Source organism: Hyla sarda, chromosome 6, assembly GCF_029499605.1.
Source record: "Hyla sarda isolate aHylSar1 chromosome 6, aHylSar1.hap1, whole genome shotgun sequence".
NCBI classification, from domain to species: domain Eukaryota; kingdom Metazoa; phylum Chordata; class Amphibia; order Anura; family Hylidae; genus Hyla; species Hyla sarda.
The window spans coordinates 177,206,056-177,225,680 of record NC_079194.1 but is presented as its reverse complement, the minus strand read 5'-3'; the positions used below and the strand labels follow the sequence as shown (position 1 = coordinate 177,225,680).

The 19,625-nt window shown below is 42.7% G+C and overlaps 1 protein-coding gene across 1 annotated transcript in view; it reads left to right on the top strand.

Moving 5' to 3' along the window:
* Nucleotides 1-7,753: 7,753 nt before the first annotated feature.
* LOC130277473 (polycystic kidney disease protein 1-like 3) overlaps nucleotides 7,754-19,625 on the top strand; it is a 101,745-nt gene continuing 89,873 nt past the window's right edge. Inside the window, exons 1-12 of the mRNA XM_056528148.1 lie at nucleotides 7,754-7,948; nucleotides 8,168-8,185; nucleotides 9,988-10,115; nucleotides 12,301-12,427; nucleotides 14,324-14,452; nucleotides 14,788-15,004; nucleotides 16,239-16,436; nucleotides 16,977-17,218; nucleotides 18,032-18,133; nucleotides 18,374-18,549; nucleotides 18,737-18,883; nucleotides 19,017-19,207. Of these exons, the coding sequence (XP_056384123.1) occupies nucleotides 7,754-7,948; nucleotides 8,168-8,185; nucleotides 9,988-10,115; nucleotides 12,301-12,427; nucleotides 14,324-14,452; nucleotides 14,788-15,004; nucleotides 16,239-16,436; nucleotides 16,977-17,218; nucleotides 18,032-18,133; nucleotides 18,374-18,549; nucleotides 18,737-18,883; nucleotides 19,017-19,207 (1,870 nt within the window). The remainder of the gene's footprint in view (nucleotides 7,949-8,167; nucleotides 8,186-9,987; nucleotides 10,116-12,300; nucleotides 12,428-14,323; nucleotides 14,453-14,787; nucleotides 15,005-16,238; nucleotides 16,437-16,976; nucleotides 17,219-18,031; nucleotides 18,134-18,373; nucleotides 18,550-18,736; nucleotides 18,884-19,016; nucleotides 19,208-19,625) is intronic.

Below are 19,625 nucleotides of genomic sequence, written 5' to 3'. Positions count from 1 at the left end.
AACAGATTTGTAAATTACTTATATTCTTTATCAGCTGCTGTGTGCTCCACAAGAAATTATTTTATTTTTTTAATTTCCTTTCTGTCTGACCACAGTGCTCTCTGCTGACACCTCTGTCCATTTTAAGAACTGACCAGAGCAGGATAGGTTTTCTATGGGGATTTGCTCTTACTCTGGACAGTTCCTGACATGGACAGAGATAAAAAATAAAAATAAAAATAAAGAATGTTTTCCAGTGGAGTACCCCTTTAACCCCTTCATGACCCAGCCCATTTTCACCTTCATGACCTGGGCATTTTTTGAAAATCTGACCACTGTCACTTTAAACATTAATAACTTTGGAATGCTTTTACTTATCATTCTGATTCCGAGATTGTTTTTTCGTGACATATTCTACTTTATTTTATCGGTAAAATTTCACTGATATTTGTATCCTTTCTTGGTAAAAAATCTAAAAATTTCATGAAAATTTTGAAAATTTATCATTTTTCTAACTTTGAAAGTCTCTGCTTGAAAGGAAAATGGATATTCCAAATAAATTACATATTGATTCACATATACAATATGTCTACTTTGTGTTTGCATTAAAAAATTGACAAGTTTTTACTTTTGGAAGACATCAGAGGGCTTCAAAGTTCCGCAGCAATTTTCCAATTTTTCTCAAGATTTTCAAAATCTTAATTTTTCAGGGCCCAGTTCAGGTTGGAAGTGGATTTTAAGGATCTTCATATTAGAAATACCCCATAAATGACCCCATTATAAAAACTGCACCCCCCAAAGTATTCAAAATGACATTCTGAAAGTGTATTAACCCTTTAGGTGTTTCACAGGAATAGCAGCAAAGTGAAGGAGAAAATTCTAAATCTTCATTTTTTACACTCGCATTTTCTTGTAGACCCAATTTTTTAATTTTTACAAGGGGTAAAAGGAGAGAAATCACCCTAAAATTTGTAACCCAATTTCTCTCGAGTAAGGAAATACCTCATATGCGTATGTAAAATGTTCGGTGGGCGCAGTAGAGGGCTCAGAAGGGAAGGAGTGACAATGGGATTTTGGAGAGTGAGTTTTTCTGAAAGGGTTTTTGGGGGGCATGTCACATTTAGGAAGCCCCTATGGTGCCAGAACAGTGGACCCCCCCACATGTGACCCCATTTTGGAAACTATACCCCTCATGGAATGTAATAAGGGGTGCAGTGAGCATTTACACCCCACTGGCGTTTGACAGATATTTGAAACGGTGGACTGTGCAAATCAAAAATTTTATTTTTCATTTTCACAGACCACTGTTCCAAAAATCTGTCATACACCAGTGGGGTGTAAATGCTCACTGCACCCCTTATTACATTCCGTGAGGGGTGTAGTTTCCAAAATGGGGTCACATATGGATATTTATTGTTTTGCGTTTGTCAGAACTGCTGTAACAATCAGCCACCCCTGTGCAAATCACCTCAAATGTACATGGTGCACTCTCCCTTCTGGGCCTTGTTGTGCGCCCCCAGAGCACTTTGCGCCCACATATGGGGTATCTCCATACTCAGGAGAAATTGCATTACAAATTTAGAGGGTCTTTTTTCCCTTTTACCTCTTGTGAAAATGAAAAGTATAGGGCAACACCAGCATGTCAGTGTAAAAAATTAATTTTTTTACACTAACATGCTGGTGTAGACCCCAACTTCACCTTTTCATAAGGGGTTAAAGAAGAAAAAGCCCCCCAAAATTTGTAAGGCAATTTCTCCCGAGTACGGCGATACCCCATATGTGTCCCAAAACTGTTGCCCTGAAATACGACAGGGCTCCAAAGTGAGAGAGCGCCATGCGCATTTGAGGCCTGAATTAGGGATTTGCATAGGGGTGGACATAGGGGTATTCTACGCCAGTGATTCCCAAACAGGGTGCCTCCAGCTGTTGCAAAACTCCCAGCATGCCTGGACAGTCAATGGCTGTCCGGCAATACTGGGAGTTATTATTTTGCAACAGCTGGAGGCTCCGTTTTGGAAACAGTAGCGTACCAGACGTTTTTCATTTTTTGGGGGGAGGGGGGCTGTGTAGGGGTATGTGTATATGTAGTGTTTTTTACTTTTTATTTTAGGTTAGTGTCAGTGTAGTGTAGTTTTTTTAGGGTACAGTCACATGGGCAGAGGTTCACAGCAAGTTTGCCGCTGGAAGTTTGAGCTGCAGCGCAAAATTTGCGCCATCTCAAACTTGCAGCACTCACTGTAAACCTCCGCCCATGTGAGTGTACCCTGTACATTCACATTGGGGGGAGGGGGCAAACATCCAGCTGTTGCAAACTCCGAGCATGCCCTTCGGCTGTCCGTGCATGCTGGGAGTTGTAGTTTTGCAACAGCTGGAGGAACACTGGTTTGGAAACACTAAGTTAAGTAATAGTCTTTCAAGTGTTTTGCAACCAAACTTAGTGTTTCCAAACCAGTGTGCCTCCAGCTGTTGCAAAACTACAACTCCCAGCATGCATGGTCTGTCAGTGCATGCTGGGAGTTATAGTTTTGCAACAATTGCAACAGCTGGAGGCACTGAGGTAGGAAACTGACAATGTTTCCCAACTAGTGTGCCTCCAGATGTTGCAAAACTACAACTCCCAGCATGCCCAGACTGCCAAGGCATGCTGGAAGTTGTAGTTCGGCAATATCTGAAGGATCAGATGTTGCTGAACTACAACTTCCAGCATGCTTGGGCAGTCTGGGCATGCTGGGAGTTGTAGTTTTGCAACATCTGGAGGTCCACAGTTTGGAGACCACTGTATAATGGTCTCCAATCTGTGCTCTTCCAGATGTTAGAGAACTACAACTCCCAGCATGCCTGGACAGACTGAGCATGCTGAGATTTGTAGTTTTGCAACATCTGGAAGAGCACAGATTGGAGACCATTATACAGTGGTCTCCAAACTGTGGACCTCCAGATGTTGCAAAACTACAACTCCCAGCATGCCCAGAAAGCCAAAGGCTGTCTGGGCATGCTGGGAGTTGCAGTTTTGAAACTCTCAGAGGCAGCAGTGAGATCGCTTTACGGCGATCTCACTGCTGCCAATGAAGATGCCGCACTGCTGCCGGAAACTCACCTCCGGGACGCAGCGCAGCCGGGACCGCACGGAGGACGCCGGGACCGCACGGAGGACGCCGGGACCGCTCGGGACACCGCTCGGACGGGTAAGTGACGCCGGGGGACGGGTCAGGGACACTTAGCAGAGCGGTGTGTGTCCCGATCCCCGTGATCCGGACTCACACACCGCGCTGCTAAGTATTTTCATAGCGAAACGCTGCTATCAGCTAGTCAGATTTGACCAGCTGATAGCAGCGATCGCTGGGGGGGGTGGGGGATGAAACCCCCCATGGTCGCACGGTAAGATGGCTGGCTATCAGTGATAGCCACCATCTTTCCGGGCGCTGCGGGATGCCGCGAGTAGCGGCAGTAATGTCCATGACGTACCTGTATGTCATGGGTCGGGAACACCTTGCCACCCATGACGTACAGGTATGTCATAGGTCGGGAAGGGGTTAATTCTATAAAAGCCACTGAAGTCAAACGACACAAGTATTTATCTTGTGGCGAATCCAATTATTCTGTAAAGAGAACTACAGCAACAAGTGTTGTTTGACTGTTTTCTATGTTAACTCAGTTGATTTATGAGTTTATTTCCTCATAAAAAAATAACTAAAAATAACTATACATAAGTAAATAACTAAATAAATAGATAGACAAATTAAAAATGTTAAGTCATTGGCCTGTCTGAAAAGATATGTTTTTAGGCCACATTTGAAACTATGGATGTTGTTGTTGAGTCTGAGGGATTGAGGTATAGCATTCCAGAGAACCGGTGCAGCACGAGTGAAGTCTTGGAGATGGGAGTGAGAAGTTCGGATTATAGAAGATGTTAGTGTGAGGTCATTAGCAGATCGGATGGTCATTAGTTGTAAAATCTTCAAAAATCCTCCAGCTGGTGAAGTAATTAGCTTCTGCACACTATTATGCATATTTTATATGTGAAATATCTGATAAACAATTCATTGATGTAGTACTTTGTATTGTTGGTAAGGGTGCCTGGAAATCACTGCCCTCCTCTGTAAATGCTGCAGATGTGTGATCTCGGTTTTCCTCTCACATAGTTCAGCTGCCACTGCTAAGTGCAGTGAAGCAGGGAAGTGAGCAGAGCAGGGAGATTCCCCCCCCCCCCCCCCCCCCCCTGAAATCCATCCATATATGCTGTTGTAATTTCATAATGCATATTCTCCTATAATTGGTGGAGGATTATCATAGTGTCTATAAATGTTTATATATATATATATATATATATATATATATATATTAGCCCAGATTTATCTGTCCAAGACAAAAACTGGAAAATTTTGCCCACAGCAACCAATCACAGCTCAGCTTTTTATAAGCTCTTTATAAAATAAAAGGTGAGGTGCAATTGGTAGCTATGGACAAAACTAGACAGGTTGATAAATCCAGGCCTTTGTGGTTTTTTTTCTCCATCTGGCATAAATGCTATTATAGCTATTTTTATTGTTTATGTAAGAAAATTTTAAAAGTTAACTCCTTCCCAACCCCTGACATATTGGTACGTCATGGGTCGGATGAGGGGAATATGGCGAGGGCCCGCAAGTCGGGTCTGCGCCATAACAGACAGATGCCTTCTGCTATTAGCAGCTGACATCTGCTGGTAATGATGGACATCGGAGACCCCTCCGAGGTCCGTCATTTAAATTGTTAAATGCCGCAATCTATACAGATCACAGCACTTAAACATTAAATAACTGTAATCCCTGGTGTCTAGGAGTTTTAATGGGAACGCCTGTAAAGTATTCGCAGGGTGTCAATGGGTTGTTCGGGAAGCCTGGGGCCTTACCGGGTCCTCGTGTGTCTTTCCTGGCTTGGCGATTGATCTATTCATCTACTGATGGCTTATAAAAGGCCACTAGGGGGGCACCAAAATGTGGGGGGAAAAATTGTTTTAAGAATATAAAATGAATCCCCCCCAATAATAATTTAATTCACCCCTCCTTTTCCCATTTTCTAAATAAAACACTGTAAAAAAAAAAAAAAAAAATGCATTCAGTATCGATGCACGTGTGATTGTCTAAACTATTACATTATTACATTCCTGATCCTGTGCGGTCAACAACGTAAATGTTTAAAAATTCCAAACAGCAAAATTTCTGATGTTTGGTTACATCACATTATAATAATAATCACATTAAAAGTGATTAAAAGCCATAGCTACACAAGAATGGTACCGTTAAAAACTACAGCTTATGGTGCAAAAAATTAACCCTGACAGGCTTCATAGGTGGGGAAATAAAGTTATAGGGGTTTTTTATAGTTTTTTTTTTACTTTTTCAAAAACATTTTTTAACATAAAACAAAACATACATTTGGTATCATTGGAATCGTACTGATCCATAAAATAAACGTAGCATGTCGATTTTACTGTATTGTGAACTCCCCAAAAACTATTGCCCCACAAAATTGCTATTTTTTTTTCAATTTTGCCTTACATATGATTTTTTCTGGCTCCATAATAATATTATATGATAAACCAAAGTGCCACAGTAAAAAGTACAAAATAGGCCCTGATACAACTTTGTCAGTGGAAAAATAAAAAAGCTATAGGTTATAGAAAGAAAAAGTTAGCCAGAAATCAACATTTTATTGTGGTCATGAAAGGGGTAAATAAAGAATAATTTAAAGGGGAAAAAAAGTGTTAATGCAATTTTAATATTTTCTAATTCACAGATTACTAAAGAGGTCTTAGCTCAGCTGGGGAAAGTAGCACCAGAGATTTGGAACGTGTCCCTTGTATTAAAGGCTTCAGATATACTGACACAGCTGCTCAATGCCAGTGATCTGTTGTTGCCAGAGTCTCAGGTACATGCATATCATTTGATGTGGTTCAGAGCATTTTACTAAGCTGTATAACATTAATTTTGCAGGTATGACCCTATTAAAGCTACTGTATGTGTCCATTAGAGATGAGCGAACTTACAGTAAATTTGATTCGTCACAAACTTCTCGGCTCGGCAGTTGATGACTCTCTCCTAGGACTGTATCCACCTTTTCCAGCCCACGGGAGCACCTGAAAGCTGAACTAATTTATGCAGGAAAAGTCAGCAACCGCCGAGCCGAGAAGTTCGTGACGAATCGAATTTACTGTAAGTTTCGCTCATCTCTAGTGTCCATGCCTGCAAAAAACTTCTGCTCCCTGTTGTTCTTTTGTTCTGTTGTACAGCAGAAGTGATCTATCACAGACATGATTATTATTATTATAATTATTTATTCATGTTTATGGATGTATTGTGACTGTTTTATTTGAACCTATAATAATGCTGCCATAGAGGTCCATGACTGAGCTTTCTACTGTACCTCAGATTTCATACAGAAACATATGCAAGTGTTTTTTTCTGTATTCTGTATAAATGCTGTCATATATATGTACAAGGATTTGGTCAGAGGAACCTTTTCCTAGTAGCAGTGCTTTTCAGGAAGAATATCTTCATACATACAGAATATAAAACTTCATTATTGTTTTGCTGTTTGTTTTAGGTCAACGCCAGCGATATTCTGCTGACTCTCGGGGGACAGTTATCAGGCTCACTGAGTGAAGATGTTAATATCTCCAGTCAGGAGGTGGTGGATGCAGCGCAGTCTCTGTTTAATGCCTTTGATATCACTATGAGGGCATCTCTGGACAACTATGAGAACTTGACCACTGATCAGGTTTATGCTCTTTTTTTAATTGTTTGTTATTGACTAAGATACTTAGCAATATAAAGGAAGCCCTGGAGGGGAGTATTTCGGACTGGAGGGGCACACGACAGAGGGATAATAAGCTGGGGAGTAAGGGGTTAATATGGGTTAAGTCACGTAGACAGGAAGGGGGGAAAATAGGAGAAGTTAGCAGGGTACTTATAGAGCTAGGAGTAGTGGGAGGAGTCAGACGGCATGTTAGCCAAGGAAGAAGATTGACAGAACCGCTCCTACCTGTGAAATGGGTCCATGGATGAGGTGCTGAGGTGGCTGAGGGAGGAGGTCCTGCGGTGGGGACCCTGCTGGCTCGAGGAACAGTTCACATCCTTGTCGCAAGAGGTGCTGCAGCCAGCCGCGGTGTGGTGTTCCGGGCTTTTTTGTTATATGGATGCTATAGGTGAGGCATTTCGCATCTATGGGGGGACAGCGTGGTTGCGATACGATGAACAATTTAGAGAGCGGATGGCAGTGCGGCCTTCCTTGTGGTCCCACCTCAAGGAAGGCTGCACTGCCATTCGTTGTCTAAATATAGGCTTGTGGATGTGGATTATGGCAACTCCATGGGGAGGGCAGCAGTCCTTTCGGGACGGCGTTGGCAGCTCAGGAGCCGCCCAGATGGAAGGTATGGGAAAGGGCGTGTGTTCGCAGTTCAACGACGGTAACTGCAAATTTGGAGCAGAGTGCCACTTTAAGCACGAGTGCTTCGGGTGCAGGGGCAATCACGGTCTGTCCCGCTGTTTTAAGAAGGGCAAGGGGAGTGGCGGAGGTTCTCATTTCAAGAGGGGTGAAGGTGGAAAGGATGGGGCCCTTCTCAGACCTTTATCCAAATATGGAGTCAGAAGCTTTGTTGCGTAGTGGGTTTTTGGAGGGATTTAGAATTCCGAGTTCGGCCACCGGTTCTGTGGGGGCTGTGCAGAATTTGGTTTCAGCTTTGCTCCGCCCTGAGTTGGTTGCGGAGAAGCTGTTGAAAGAGGTTGTGTTAGGAAGGATGGCGGGGCCTTTTGAGTCCCCTCCTTTGCCGGGTTTGCAGGTTTCCCCTTTGAGTTTGGTGCCTAAGAAGGAGCCCAACAAGTTTCGGCTCATTCATCACCTCTCCCATCCATCAGGGGAGTCGGTGAATGATGGCATTGATACGGCTGTCTGTGCCGTGTCTTATACGTCATTTGATGCTGCCTTGGTGTGGGTGAGACGCTATGGGCAGGGTTTTTTTTTTGGCAAAGACGGACGTTGAGGCGGCCTTTCGGCTGTTGCCCATCCATCCTCATAGTATTCCGTTTCTGGGTTGTTTTTTGGAGAGAAGTTATTTTGTGGATCTTTGTTTACCCATGGGGTGCTCGGTATCTTGTTCGTATTTTGAACAGCTTAGTTTCTTTTTGGTCCCCTGATGTTTTGTATCTTGTAGGGAATGACCTGGGGTTCCGTAAGTCTAGGGAGTTGATGAGGGACATCAAATTGGATTTATTATGGTTGTGGTTGTCCTTTCCGGGACTGCTTCTGATCTGGTCCGACATGGTGGCCAGAAAGAAGTGGCATCGGGCCAGGTCAGTGGCAGGTTTGAATTGGGCACTAGCCAGTGGTGGGGCTGTTTGTGTGTAGCAATCAGGGTTTTGTTGTGCACCATAAAGAATTGGAGGTGGGGGATCCTGCTTTTATGGCTGCTGATGGCATCCATTTGAATGATCTGGGTATGGATCTTTGGCTTTTGGAGATTAGGGAGGCTGTTGAGCGAGCTGTGCTGGTTTGGCGGAGCGTCAAAGTAAGGTGTCACTCGCCGCCATTGTGGCAGGGGCAGGAGAGGGATCTGGAGGCATCAGTGGACTTTATGGAGTTTGGAGTGTAAAAGGGGGAGTGGATGGTACACAGCCCGGTGGTAAAGTCTCTGCGTCCATTGCCCCAGGGAGGGATTCGGGGCTCTGAATTTGGTGCTTCTGGGCCAAGTAATGTGCAGCTAGAAGTAAAGTAGGAGGCCATATACTTACTGGTTTATGGCGAGTAAAGGTGGACAGTGCCTCTGTGTTCTTCTCCTACTACTTACATTATTGTTCCAGAAAAGGAGTTGGATTGTTTATATTAATGCAGGGCCGGCCTTAGGGGTGTGCGAGCTGTGAGGCCACACAGGGCTCCATAGCAACAGGGGCGCCGGGCGGCCGACACACCTCGCAGTGTAACAGGCCGGCCGAAGATGGGGAGAAGCCATCGGTTTGTGCACGGGGTGTGCTGGGTGTGCCTGGGCACACCCTAATTAAGCCCGGGGGGGGTGGATCTGCAGCCTCCACTAAGCAGCCCGCAGGGGCCCCTGTCACTTTCTGGACATTCCTGTGTCCCGAAAGATCTTTTCAGGACACAAGGATGTCTCGTTACCTCTCTGCGGTGGCCCCCCGCGTTAACTTTAGAAATGCAGGAGCCGCTGGGAGATAGGGCATGCAGGGACGTCACTGACGTCCTGTGCGTGCGCCCATAGCAATAGCAAAGCGGGGTGGAGTGGAGCAGCGAGGAAGAGGACCCGCGCGTGTATGGTAAGTTACCTGTATGTTGTACATCATCTTCAGTGTTCCGACCACCACTCCTCCGGTCCCAGGACCTACTGCTATGGTCTATAGGCCATAGCAGTAGATCGGAACCCTGGAGCGGTGGTCGGAGCACTGAAGTGGGCAGTACACAGACATACAGCCTCCAGCCATACACTGTATATGGCTGGAGGCTGTATATCTGTGGGGGAACATACTGCACCTAATGTGCGTGTTTTATGCAAAAATGGGCGTTTTACCGACAAAAAACAAAAAATACTCGGAGTACTTCCAAAATCACTCGACAAAAAGTGTGAGTTTGCCTCACACAATAACCGACAGCCAAGAGGCCGAGTGAAATTCCAAAAATGTAGTGATTTGTAACAAGGAACTGTTTGCCATTGTGTTTTGTGTGAAAGTAACTTGGTTTATAACCGGAAAACATTTTGTACAGTTAAAAAGCGACAGATTAGTAAATAAGCGTGGATAAAAATGAAGTGATATAGAAAACACTCCACAATAAACACTCCACTTTTAGTAAATGAGGGCCATTGTGTCTGTCATTAATGGGATGGGGTTTTGTGGGTAGTGTTGGTGAGGACGCAAGCATCTAGAATCTCCCTTAGTCATGTTCTTATATGCAGTTAGCGGTTACCTCTGCAATGGCGATTGCATAAGTTCTTTGCACACTCTCATCTTTTACTTTTTTACACAGGTGATATGGATCTTGGATTCCTCGGTAGCTTCAATGGATTATGTAGAAGGGGCTCTATTGTCCCTAGGAAACAGTTCCATACAAAATTATTCTTTTTCATCCAGCTTATCCAGTATGACTCTGGCAAGGTACATCACCCAACATTATTCCTTGTAACCCAGATCATTGTCTGTTAAAGGGGTACTCTTGTGGAAAACTTCTTTTTTTTTTAAATCAACTGGTGCCAGAAAGATAAACAGATTTGTAAATCACTTCGATTAAAAAAATCTTAATCCTTCCAGTACTTTTTAGGGGCTGTATACTAAAGAGAAATCCAAAAAAGAAATGCATTTCCTCTGATGTCATGACCACAGTGCTCTCTGCTGACCTCTGCTGTCCATTTTAAGAACTGTCCAGAGCAGGAGAAAATCCCCATAGCAAACATATGCTGCTCTGGACAGTTCCTAAAATGGACAGCAGAGGTCAGCAGAGAGCACTGTGCTCATGACATCAGAGGAAATGCATTTAGTTTTTGGATTTCTCTGTAGTATACAGCCCCTAAAAAGTGCTGGGAAGATTAAGATTTTTTAATAGAAGTGATTTACAAATCTGTTTAACTTTCTGGCACCAGTTGATTTAAAAAAAAAGAAGAAAAGTTTTCCACAGGAGTACCCCTTTAAGCACATCATTGTTCTAGCATTATCTATTCCTATTATGGGGAAGAGGTACTTCTGCTTGCAACTTCTACAGATTACACTGCATGGTAAACAATTATCCTGGCCACAAAAGAGGCTACCATTTTGGGACTGGGAATAATCTGGAATCTTAAAAAACTTTTATTTAGATTGCAATATAGCTCATGAAGAGAGCAAACATGGCATAGACAACATGTTTTAAAGGGGTATTCCAGGCCTAAACTTTTTTATATATGAACTGGCTCCGGAAAGTTAAACAGATTTGTAAATTACTTCTATTAAAAAATCTTAATCCTTCCAATAGTTATTAGCTTCTGAAGTTGAGTTGTTGTTTTCTGTCTAACTGCTCTCTGATGACTCACATCCCGGGAGCTGTGCAGCTCCTATGGGGATATTCTCCCATCATGCACAGCTCCCGGGACGTGACATCATCATTGAGCAGTTAGACAGAAAACTTCAGAAGCTAATAACTATTGGAAGGATTAAGATTTTTAATAGAAGTAATTTACAAATCTGTTTAACTTTCCGGAGCCAGTTGATATATATAAAAAAAGGTTTTGCCTGGAACACCCCTTTAATATTTGGGACAATAAATGAATTTGTATTTTAAAGTGTACCTGTCGCTTTAAAAAACTTTTGACATGTCCTAGAGACAATTCAAAAGTGTTGATCAGGCAGGGTCTGAGTGTTCAGACCCCGACCAATTGTTAGAACGAGCCAAGAGAAAAGTGCGGCTGAGACAATCTCATAGACCTATACTGTCATTACTCTGCTCCCTAAGTCTAGTTAAGCTGAGGAGGTGTCACCACAGCCGAAGCATCGGGACCCGGTAAGTATAACTCTCCGACCAGAGGACTACTTATGGGGTGGTCCCCCGACTTTATAACTTCAAATCCTCACCATCCCTGAGGGCAAAAATATCCCCTAGGGATGATGAGGATAAAGATTTTACTACACAGTTGCAGTCTGAACACTCCGACCTTGACCACTCAAAATTTTGACATGTCTTTATAACATGTCAAACGTGTTTTTTTATAGTGACAGTGTCCATTTGAAAGGAAACAGACATTACGGTATTAACATGTGTTATATAAACACGTGGCAATACATGGACATTGCATTGCTCGAATGGAATATGCAGTAACTAAAATATACCACTAGAGGGTGATATTATGCTCCAGAAAGAAATGTACATCATGGTTTGAGATGTGCAAATCTGGTAAATAAACACAATACAATTAAATTAACATTTACATCTCTCAAAAGTGACATCTCAAAAGTGACATCTCAGAGAAAAGAGCCCTTTTATATTATATTAGGACTGGCAGCAGCCTATTCCCCTCTTCCTATAAACCTGCACTCTGAGCTGAGCTCTGTTGAGATGCTTATGGTAGAATCAGGAGAAAAATCCATTTACCCAAAAAGCGTTTCCCCAGCATCTATCTCATCAATGTGTTCTGCTTAAGACATATAGCTATTTCTATTAACTTGCTATAAAACATGTTTCCCTGCTGTTATCTGTAGTACCACCTCAGCTTGGATGTCCCTTTTTGCATTCTCTAATGTAGCAGACACTAAGAATATACTGTCTATTGACATATATGCTCTGTTTTCTTGTATGGATTCTGGCTATCATTAGAATAATGCCTTCAGACCTGACCTCAGGACCTTTCACCACTGAACTTCCAGCTGCCTGCCGAGTCACCTTTCCCAACTCATCAACTTTACAAGGACAAACTGGGGCCTACCAGACAGTAAATTTAATGGTGAGTTACATCCTAGTCCATTCCCCATTTGTGCATTAATGATGTGATGTTATCATGACATTTATTAGCGGGACAGGCCAGTTAATGTAATATATTCATGCTTTGGTCTGGGTGATCATTGCAATATTCCCACCCTAGGAGTTTTAGGTGTCAATGGTGGTTTAAAAATCCAGTTGGGCCCGTCTGCCCTTAGTATATACATTCATATATACAGTCTATATTTTGTTGAGGATATACAAAGCTCAAAAAAATAAAGGAAACACTAAGATAATACATCCTAGATCTGAATGAACTAATCGTAGGAAATACTTTGGTCTTTACATAGTTGAATGCGCTAACAACAAAATCACACAAAAATTATCTATGGAAATCAAATGTGTCAACCCATGGAGGTCTGGATATGGAGTCACACTCAAAATCAAAGTGGAAAACCACACTACAGGCTGATCCAACTTGATCAAATGTCCTTAAAACAAGTCAAAATGAGGCTCAGTAGTGTGTGTGGCCTCCACGTGCCCGTATGACGTCCCTACAACGCCTGGGCATGCTCCTGATGAGGTGGCGGATGGTTTCCTGAGGGATGTCCTCCCAAACCTGGACTAAAGCATCCACCAACTCCTGGACAGTCTGTGGTGCAATGTGGCGTTGGTGGATGGAGCAAGACATGATGTCCCAGATGTGCTCAATCGGATTCAGGTCTGGGGAACGGGCAGGCCAGTCCATAGCATCAATGATTTCCTCTTGCAGGAACTGCTGACACACTCCAGCAACATGAGGTCTAGCATTGTCTTGCATTAGGAGGAACCCAGGGCAAACCGCACCAGCATATGGTCTCACAAGGGATCTGAGGATCTCATCTCGGTACCTAATGGCAGTCAGGCTACCTCTGGCAAGCACATGGATGGCTGTGCAGCCCCCCAAAGAAATGCCACCCCACACCATTACTGACCCACCGCCAAACCGGTCATGCTGGAGGATGTTGTAGGCAGCAGAACATTCTCCACGGCATCTCCAGGCTCTGTCACGTCTGTCACATGTACTCAGTGTGAACCTGCTTTCATCTGTGAAAAGCACAGGGTGCCAGTGGCAAATTTGCCAATCTTGGTGTTCTCTGGCAAATGCCAAACATCCTGCACGGTGTTGGGATGTAAGCACAACCCCCACCTGTGGGCGTTGGGCCCTCATACCACCCTCATGGAGTCTGTTTCTGACCATTTGAGTGGACACATGCACATTTGTGGCCTGCTGGAGGTCATTTTGCAGGGCTCTGGCAGTGTTCCTCCTTGCACAAAGGCGGAGGTAGCATTCCTGCTGCTGGGTTGTTGCCCTCCTATGGCCTCCACCACGTCTCCTGATGTACTGGCCTGTCTCCTAGTAGCGCCTCCATGCTCTGGACACTACGCTGACAGACACAGCAAACCTTCTTGTCACTGCTCGCATTGATGTGCCATCCTGGATGAGCTGCACTACCTGAGCTGCACTACCTGAGTGTGGGTTGTAGACTCTATCTCATGCTACCACTAGAGTGAAAGCACTGCCAGCATTCAAAAGTGACCAAAACATCAGCCAGGAAGCATAGGAACTGAGAAGTGGTTTGTGGTCACCACCTGCAGAATCACTCCTTTATTGGGGGTGTCTTGCTGATTGCCTATAATTCACACCTGTTGTCTGATCCATTTGCACAACAGCATGTGAAATTGATTGACAATCAGTGTTGCTTCCTGAGTGGACAGTGTGATTTCACAGAAGTGTGATTGAGTTGGAGTTACATGGTGTTGTTTAAGTGTTCCCTTTATTTTTTTTGAGCAGTTGTACTAATGTGTGTCAAAGAATTTATCCTCAATTCCTACCTCAATTTATATAATGTTAACCCCTTCTCTGCTTTTCTTTTTATAGATTTTAGCTCTTGCAACTAATCCATTTACTCACCTAAGTCCTGTGGAAATTGTAGGCCCTGTGGTTAACATAGTGCTTGGGTCTGATAATGGTGGCATTAGCATTGAAAATATTACAGAATACATCGAGGTGAGCACAATTGCTGGTTTCATGTTTTCTTACTGTGTACCAGAGTACAATGTGTCATCTAAGATTACGTGCATAAAAAGCCATGGAACAGGGTTGTGTGTCAAAGGGGTGAATGTTTGTGAGAAGGGATGAATGCCTTGCTGTGATGAATAGTTCTGCTCGTTATTTGTTATTGCTTTATTTTTCTCATTTAACATACAATGATAGTCCTTCTTCAGCATTTCCATCCTACCAGGTCAGTACATCATGATGTCGTAGAGATGACACATTCCAGTTATATCATATTATACAATTTTTTTGTAATTTCCAATGCCATATTTTCTCTTGTTATGCAGATTGTGTTGATAAAAAACCAGAGTTCTGCAATTAATGAGTCCAAGATGTACCTGACCAAAACTAAGAACTTAATCTTCACTGTAAATGTGACCTCTGCCAACCATTCTGTGGTACTGAAAGTGGAGCCAGAACTACCAGTCAAGCTTATCCTGTATCTTGGATTTGAAGGAAAACCCAACAGCAGCTACTTCCTGCAGAACATGTCCCTGCCTAACAGTAAGGACACTTATTCTGGTTTATTCAGACACAATGACGAAAACAGCACATCTTTCCATACATGCAAGAAACGTATATGGACCCTTGCATTCCAGTTGCAAATCATAAATCACCCTTTTTATTTTACTCAAGCTATAACCATCCATTTCCCCTCTACTGGGCCACTGTACTGTGACACAGGTTGCACATACTGTATGTCCATTCCTGGTTGACAGCAGTAGGTTCCAATATAGCTTCTGTTGCAAAACCTAAAGGGAATGAAAGAAAATTACCTTTTTTTTATTTTTATTTTTTTAAATGAGATTTTTATGTTGACCATATCTTTCAAAGAATTTTTGGTGATGTTTTTTCTAATTTTCTATTTTACTGTGTACATTTCATAATGATCCTCTAATCTTGCAGTTTACTTTTTGGCTACTAGACCTAAAACTAACTTGAGACTTCCTGTTCTGTACCGATCATTTTCCAGTAAGGGTATGCTCACATTACGGAATTTTCATGCATGCAAATACCTTCAGGAATTTCGCTGTGTGAACCTTAACATTGGTATTGTGCTGTCGCTGACACTGATCTGCCGAAAAAATAAACATGTTTCTTCTTTCGGCAGAATTACGAATGGGCTGCATTGCTGTCAATGGTGATGGCCAAATACACATGGTTCTACAAATGGAATATTCAAGTGGAATTCCAGATCAGAATTACGCTTGTGAAAATTCCGTAGTGTGAACATAACCTAATGCCTTTCTTCTCAGGAATACAGTCAAAGGTGACAGTAGTGTGTTGACACTGGATCCAATACTATTTAGAGCAAAGCTCAGCATCCCCCTCTTTGTAAAATGACCTCTTAAAAGGTCACATAGAATGCCCTGTAGCATCTCCAATTCATCTGAATGAGACAGGCTCTGTCCAATGTTTACTAAGTCCATGGTTCCTGCCGTAAAGCATATCACTAAATGCTATTAAAACAGATCAGGCAAGATGGCAGCCCCAATTATAATATGCAAAAAATGAAATAAAAGAATTACAAACAACATGTTTTAGTATCTGATTCAGGAATGAAATATAGGTGGCACATTCCCTTTAAGATATGCATATGTTTTTATTTTTCTGAAAGCAGGGTAGTTGTATTGCAAGTGACTCCATAAGGACACATGAACCCAGAGAAGTTCAGGTCTATTATATGCTTCAAGTCTATATTTGCTGTCACAAAACAATGTCTTCTCTCTTTTAATAGATGACTTATATACCTGGGTATTGGCTCCAGAGTACTTTTTAAATGGCACTGGGGTTTACTATATTAAAGTGGCTTTAACTAATGGAAGTATATGGGAACAACAGACAAGCTTGGCTTTTTCTGTTAGTCTGTTTGCTGCACAGTGTGTTTTCTGGGATGAAGACTTTAGAACATGGAATGATGATGGCTGCTATGTGAGTACTTAACCTTATCTAGCATGTGTTCGAGCACCAACACCACACAGTTGTGTCAATAATGCCTTTCATAATTGACCATTCCAAGAACAAATAGCTAACTAGCCCTCTTTTAATTAAGGCAAGGGTGTTACGCCTACTTTTGGCTGCGACACATGCTGTGGCTACTAAGTGGCTCAGTGGGCACTTCCTGCATGTTGAAACAAAAATAGAAATTGCTGCTTATACAGGGCTGGGCAATATGGGACAACATGGCAGGGTATCACAAAGTGTAGGTGAGTAAAAGGGTTTTTGTCATTTTAAGCACCTGTTTCTTCACTGGTAGTTGCTGTGAATCCCCAGTAAGATAGTTTTCCAGAGAATGGATGCGATTACTGTAAGTTGCAAGGTTTCATAGCAATTACCAATGAAATACATGCCTATTACAGCAGAATAACTCACACGGTAACTGAACAATTTCTGTCAAATCAAATTGATATCAAATTATCTTAATAATAAAGGTAAGCTTGCAGACCTGCTGAAATATATAATCTGTAACCCTATTTTCTTGGACAGGTTGGACCAAGAAGCACAGAGCTTGAAACCCATTGTCTATGCAGCCACCTGACCTTTTTTGCAAGTTCATTCTTGGTCATGCCACATGTTGTGGACCTCAGTGACACTCTTATGCTTTTTGCAAATGTGGCAAATAACCCAGTGGGACTGGCACTGCTTAGCAGCCTAATAGGATTCTTTCTGATTGTCTTGTTGTGGGCTTGGAAAAAAGATAAGGAGGATCTTAAAAAGGTAAGTTCCACTACTTGACTGTGGGGTGGCTCCATATATTCATAAAATGCCTGCATGATTGAGATATCACTGGGCTCTATAGCAAACCTTTCAATGTCCCTCTTGCTTCCCAGGCATGAACATTTTTCTGTCACAGATAAATGTGAGCTTGCTGCAGATATTTCTGCTAATTCACCATGGATTTTACCCCTGCCACATTGAAATTGCTAAAATTGACATACCTCAACTGTACAATTGACATACCTCAACTGTACAACTGGTCAATTACTGTATGGAGAAATTTTATACCATATGTATAACTCCGATGACGCTTTGGTAGCAGGATATCTGTTTAAATCTCCCAGCAACTTCATCACCCGAAATTACCACGAACAGGATACGGATATGGGACTTCCAGAAAATCCATTCTCATTGCCGTAGTGTCGGGCAATTCTTGGGCAACAAAGTTGCTAGGCAATTGAAGCAAATATCTTGCCTCCAGAGCTTCGTTCTTTAAAGTCTTTGAGTTATACATTAAAGAGTTACTCCACTGGCCAGCATTCGGAACATTTTGTTCCGAACACTGTGTGCCCACTGCGGGAGGTCGGCCACGCCCCCTCATGACATCACGCCTCACCTCCTCAATGCAAGTCTATGGGAGGGGGCATGGCGGCCGTCACTTGCATTGAGGGGCGTGGCCGACCCCTGCATTTGCATAACTGTTATGGCAGTCTGTCCAATTTATTCGTTTTGTGTGGACAGGTTGATCATATTTGTTCTTTTTGCATGGCACAAAGTACTTGTAATATTTACATTACTTATTCTCATCCTCAGGTCAGGGTCGCTATCCTTACAGATAATGACCCTGCTTTTCATCACAGATATATGGTCAAAGTATGCACTGGCTATCGGATGGGATCCGGCACCACTTCCCAGGTATATACTGTATATATGACCTCTCAAATTGGCTTTGTTGTATTACTGATGCCTCATTTCTCCCAGATAAAGCCGGCTGTACTCATTGTAGCAGCAACTACATGTCTTCAGAAGACAACTATCTTATTGTGTATGACCAGCTTTAGTCATCCAAATGAGCTATTTCCAAAGATATTCCATATAAAAAATTTTATGCTTTTGTTTCAGATTTATCATTATATTATAGTTCTGTTCTTGTAGGTGGTACTGACCCTGTATGGTTCAGAAGGGCAGTCTGACCCCCATCTCTTATCGGATTCTGGGAAGGAGGTGTTCCATAGAGGGTCGGTCGATGTTTTTCTTTTGAAGACACGGTACCTAGGGGAGCTTCACAGCCTGAGACTTTGGCACAGTAACTCTGGAATCAGCCCTTCCTGGTAAGTGGTAAAGAAAGATGGTAAATACATTGAGCTATTAAATGATTCATACCTCATTTAACCTGACCATAATGTTTAAAAGAAAGAAGTAGAACATTTTTGTGGAGCCTACAGGATTGTGCCATAAGTGGTTGTTGTGCTACAGCGATCCATGTTTGACTCTTCATTTTGTGGGTGTTTTTAACAGGTATGTACATCGTGTCAGTGTGACGGATTTGGCTGCTCAGAGGACTTGGTACTTTCTTTGTGACTCTTGGCTTTCTGCTGACTTTGCTGACTGCCAAATGGATCGAATATTTGCTTCTGCCTGTAGGGCCAACCTAATGAGCCTGAGGTATGGAATAATGTACCACGCAATAACAGAAAGCTCCAGATACATTCACATATATATTTCCCTATTGATAAGATACTTTTTCATCTGTACTGCTCTGGTGCATTGGGACCTTCTCATTGTATTATGTTTGCAGGTATCTGCTTTTCTCAGGCACAGTAGAAAAATTCCTCAAAGATCATCTTTGGTTTTCTGTGTTGACTCGTTGTCCCTGGAGCCCATTCACACGAGTGCAGAGGATCTGTTGCTGCATGTGTCTTTTGTTTTGTGGCCTGGTCATTAATATCATGTTCTGGAACGATTATTCAGATGAGGACTCTCAGACAGGTATGTAGAAACAGGTTTGAGACTGTCAGTTTACACCCACATAACTGTTACCCTTCTTACATAATAAATAGAACTGAAACGCACTGACTTATCAATCACAATTGTAGTGCCCACAAAGATGATGAGAGTAATAGTTCAGGCTAGCTGAGGGTAGTAGTCCCTATGTTGGAACATATGGAAATGTCACATGTAGCAGAGTAGTCTGGCTAGCTTGATGCGTTCTCTGTGAGCATGTGCAACGTCTATCCCGGGGTGGGAATGGGGGGTCAAGGATGTAGCACAATTTAGAAACTTTTCGACCCCGGGGTACACTTGATGAGATGTCTGGGGATGTACTCATGATGGTGTGCATTTAATATAAATCATTCAAACACGTGTTACTTGCAAACACGATTAACCTAACTGACAGTCACTTTTC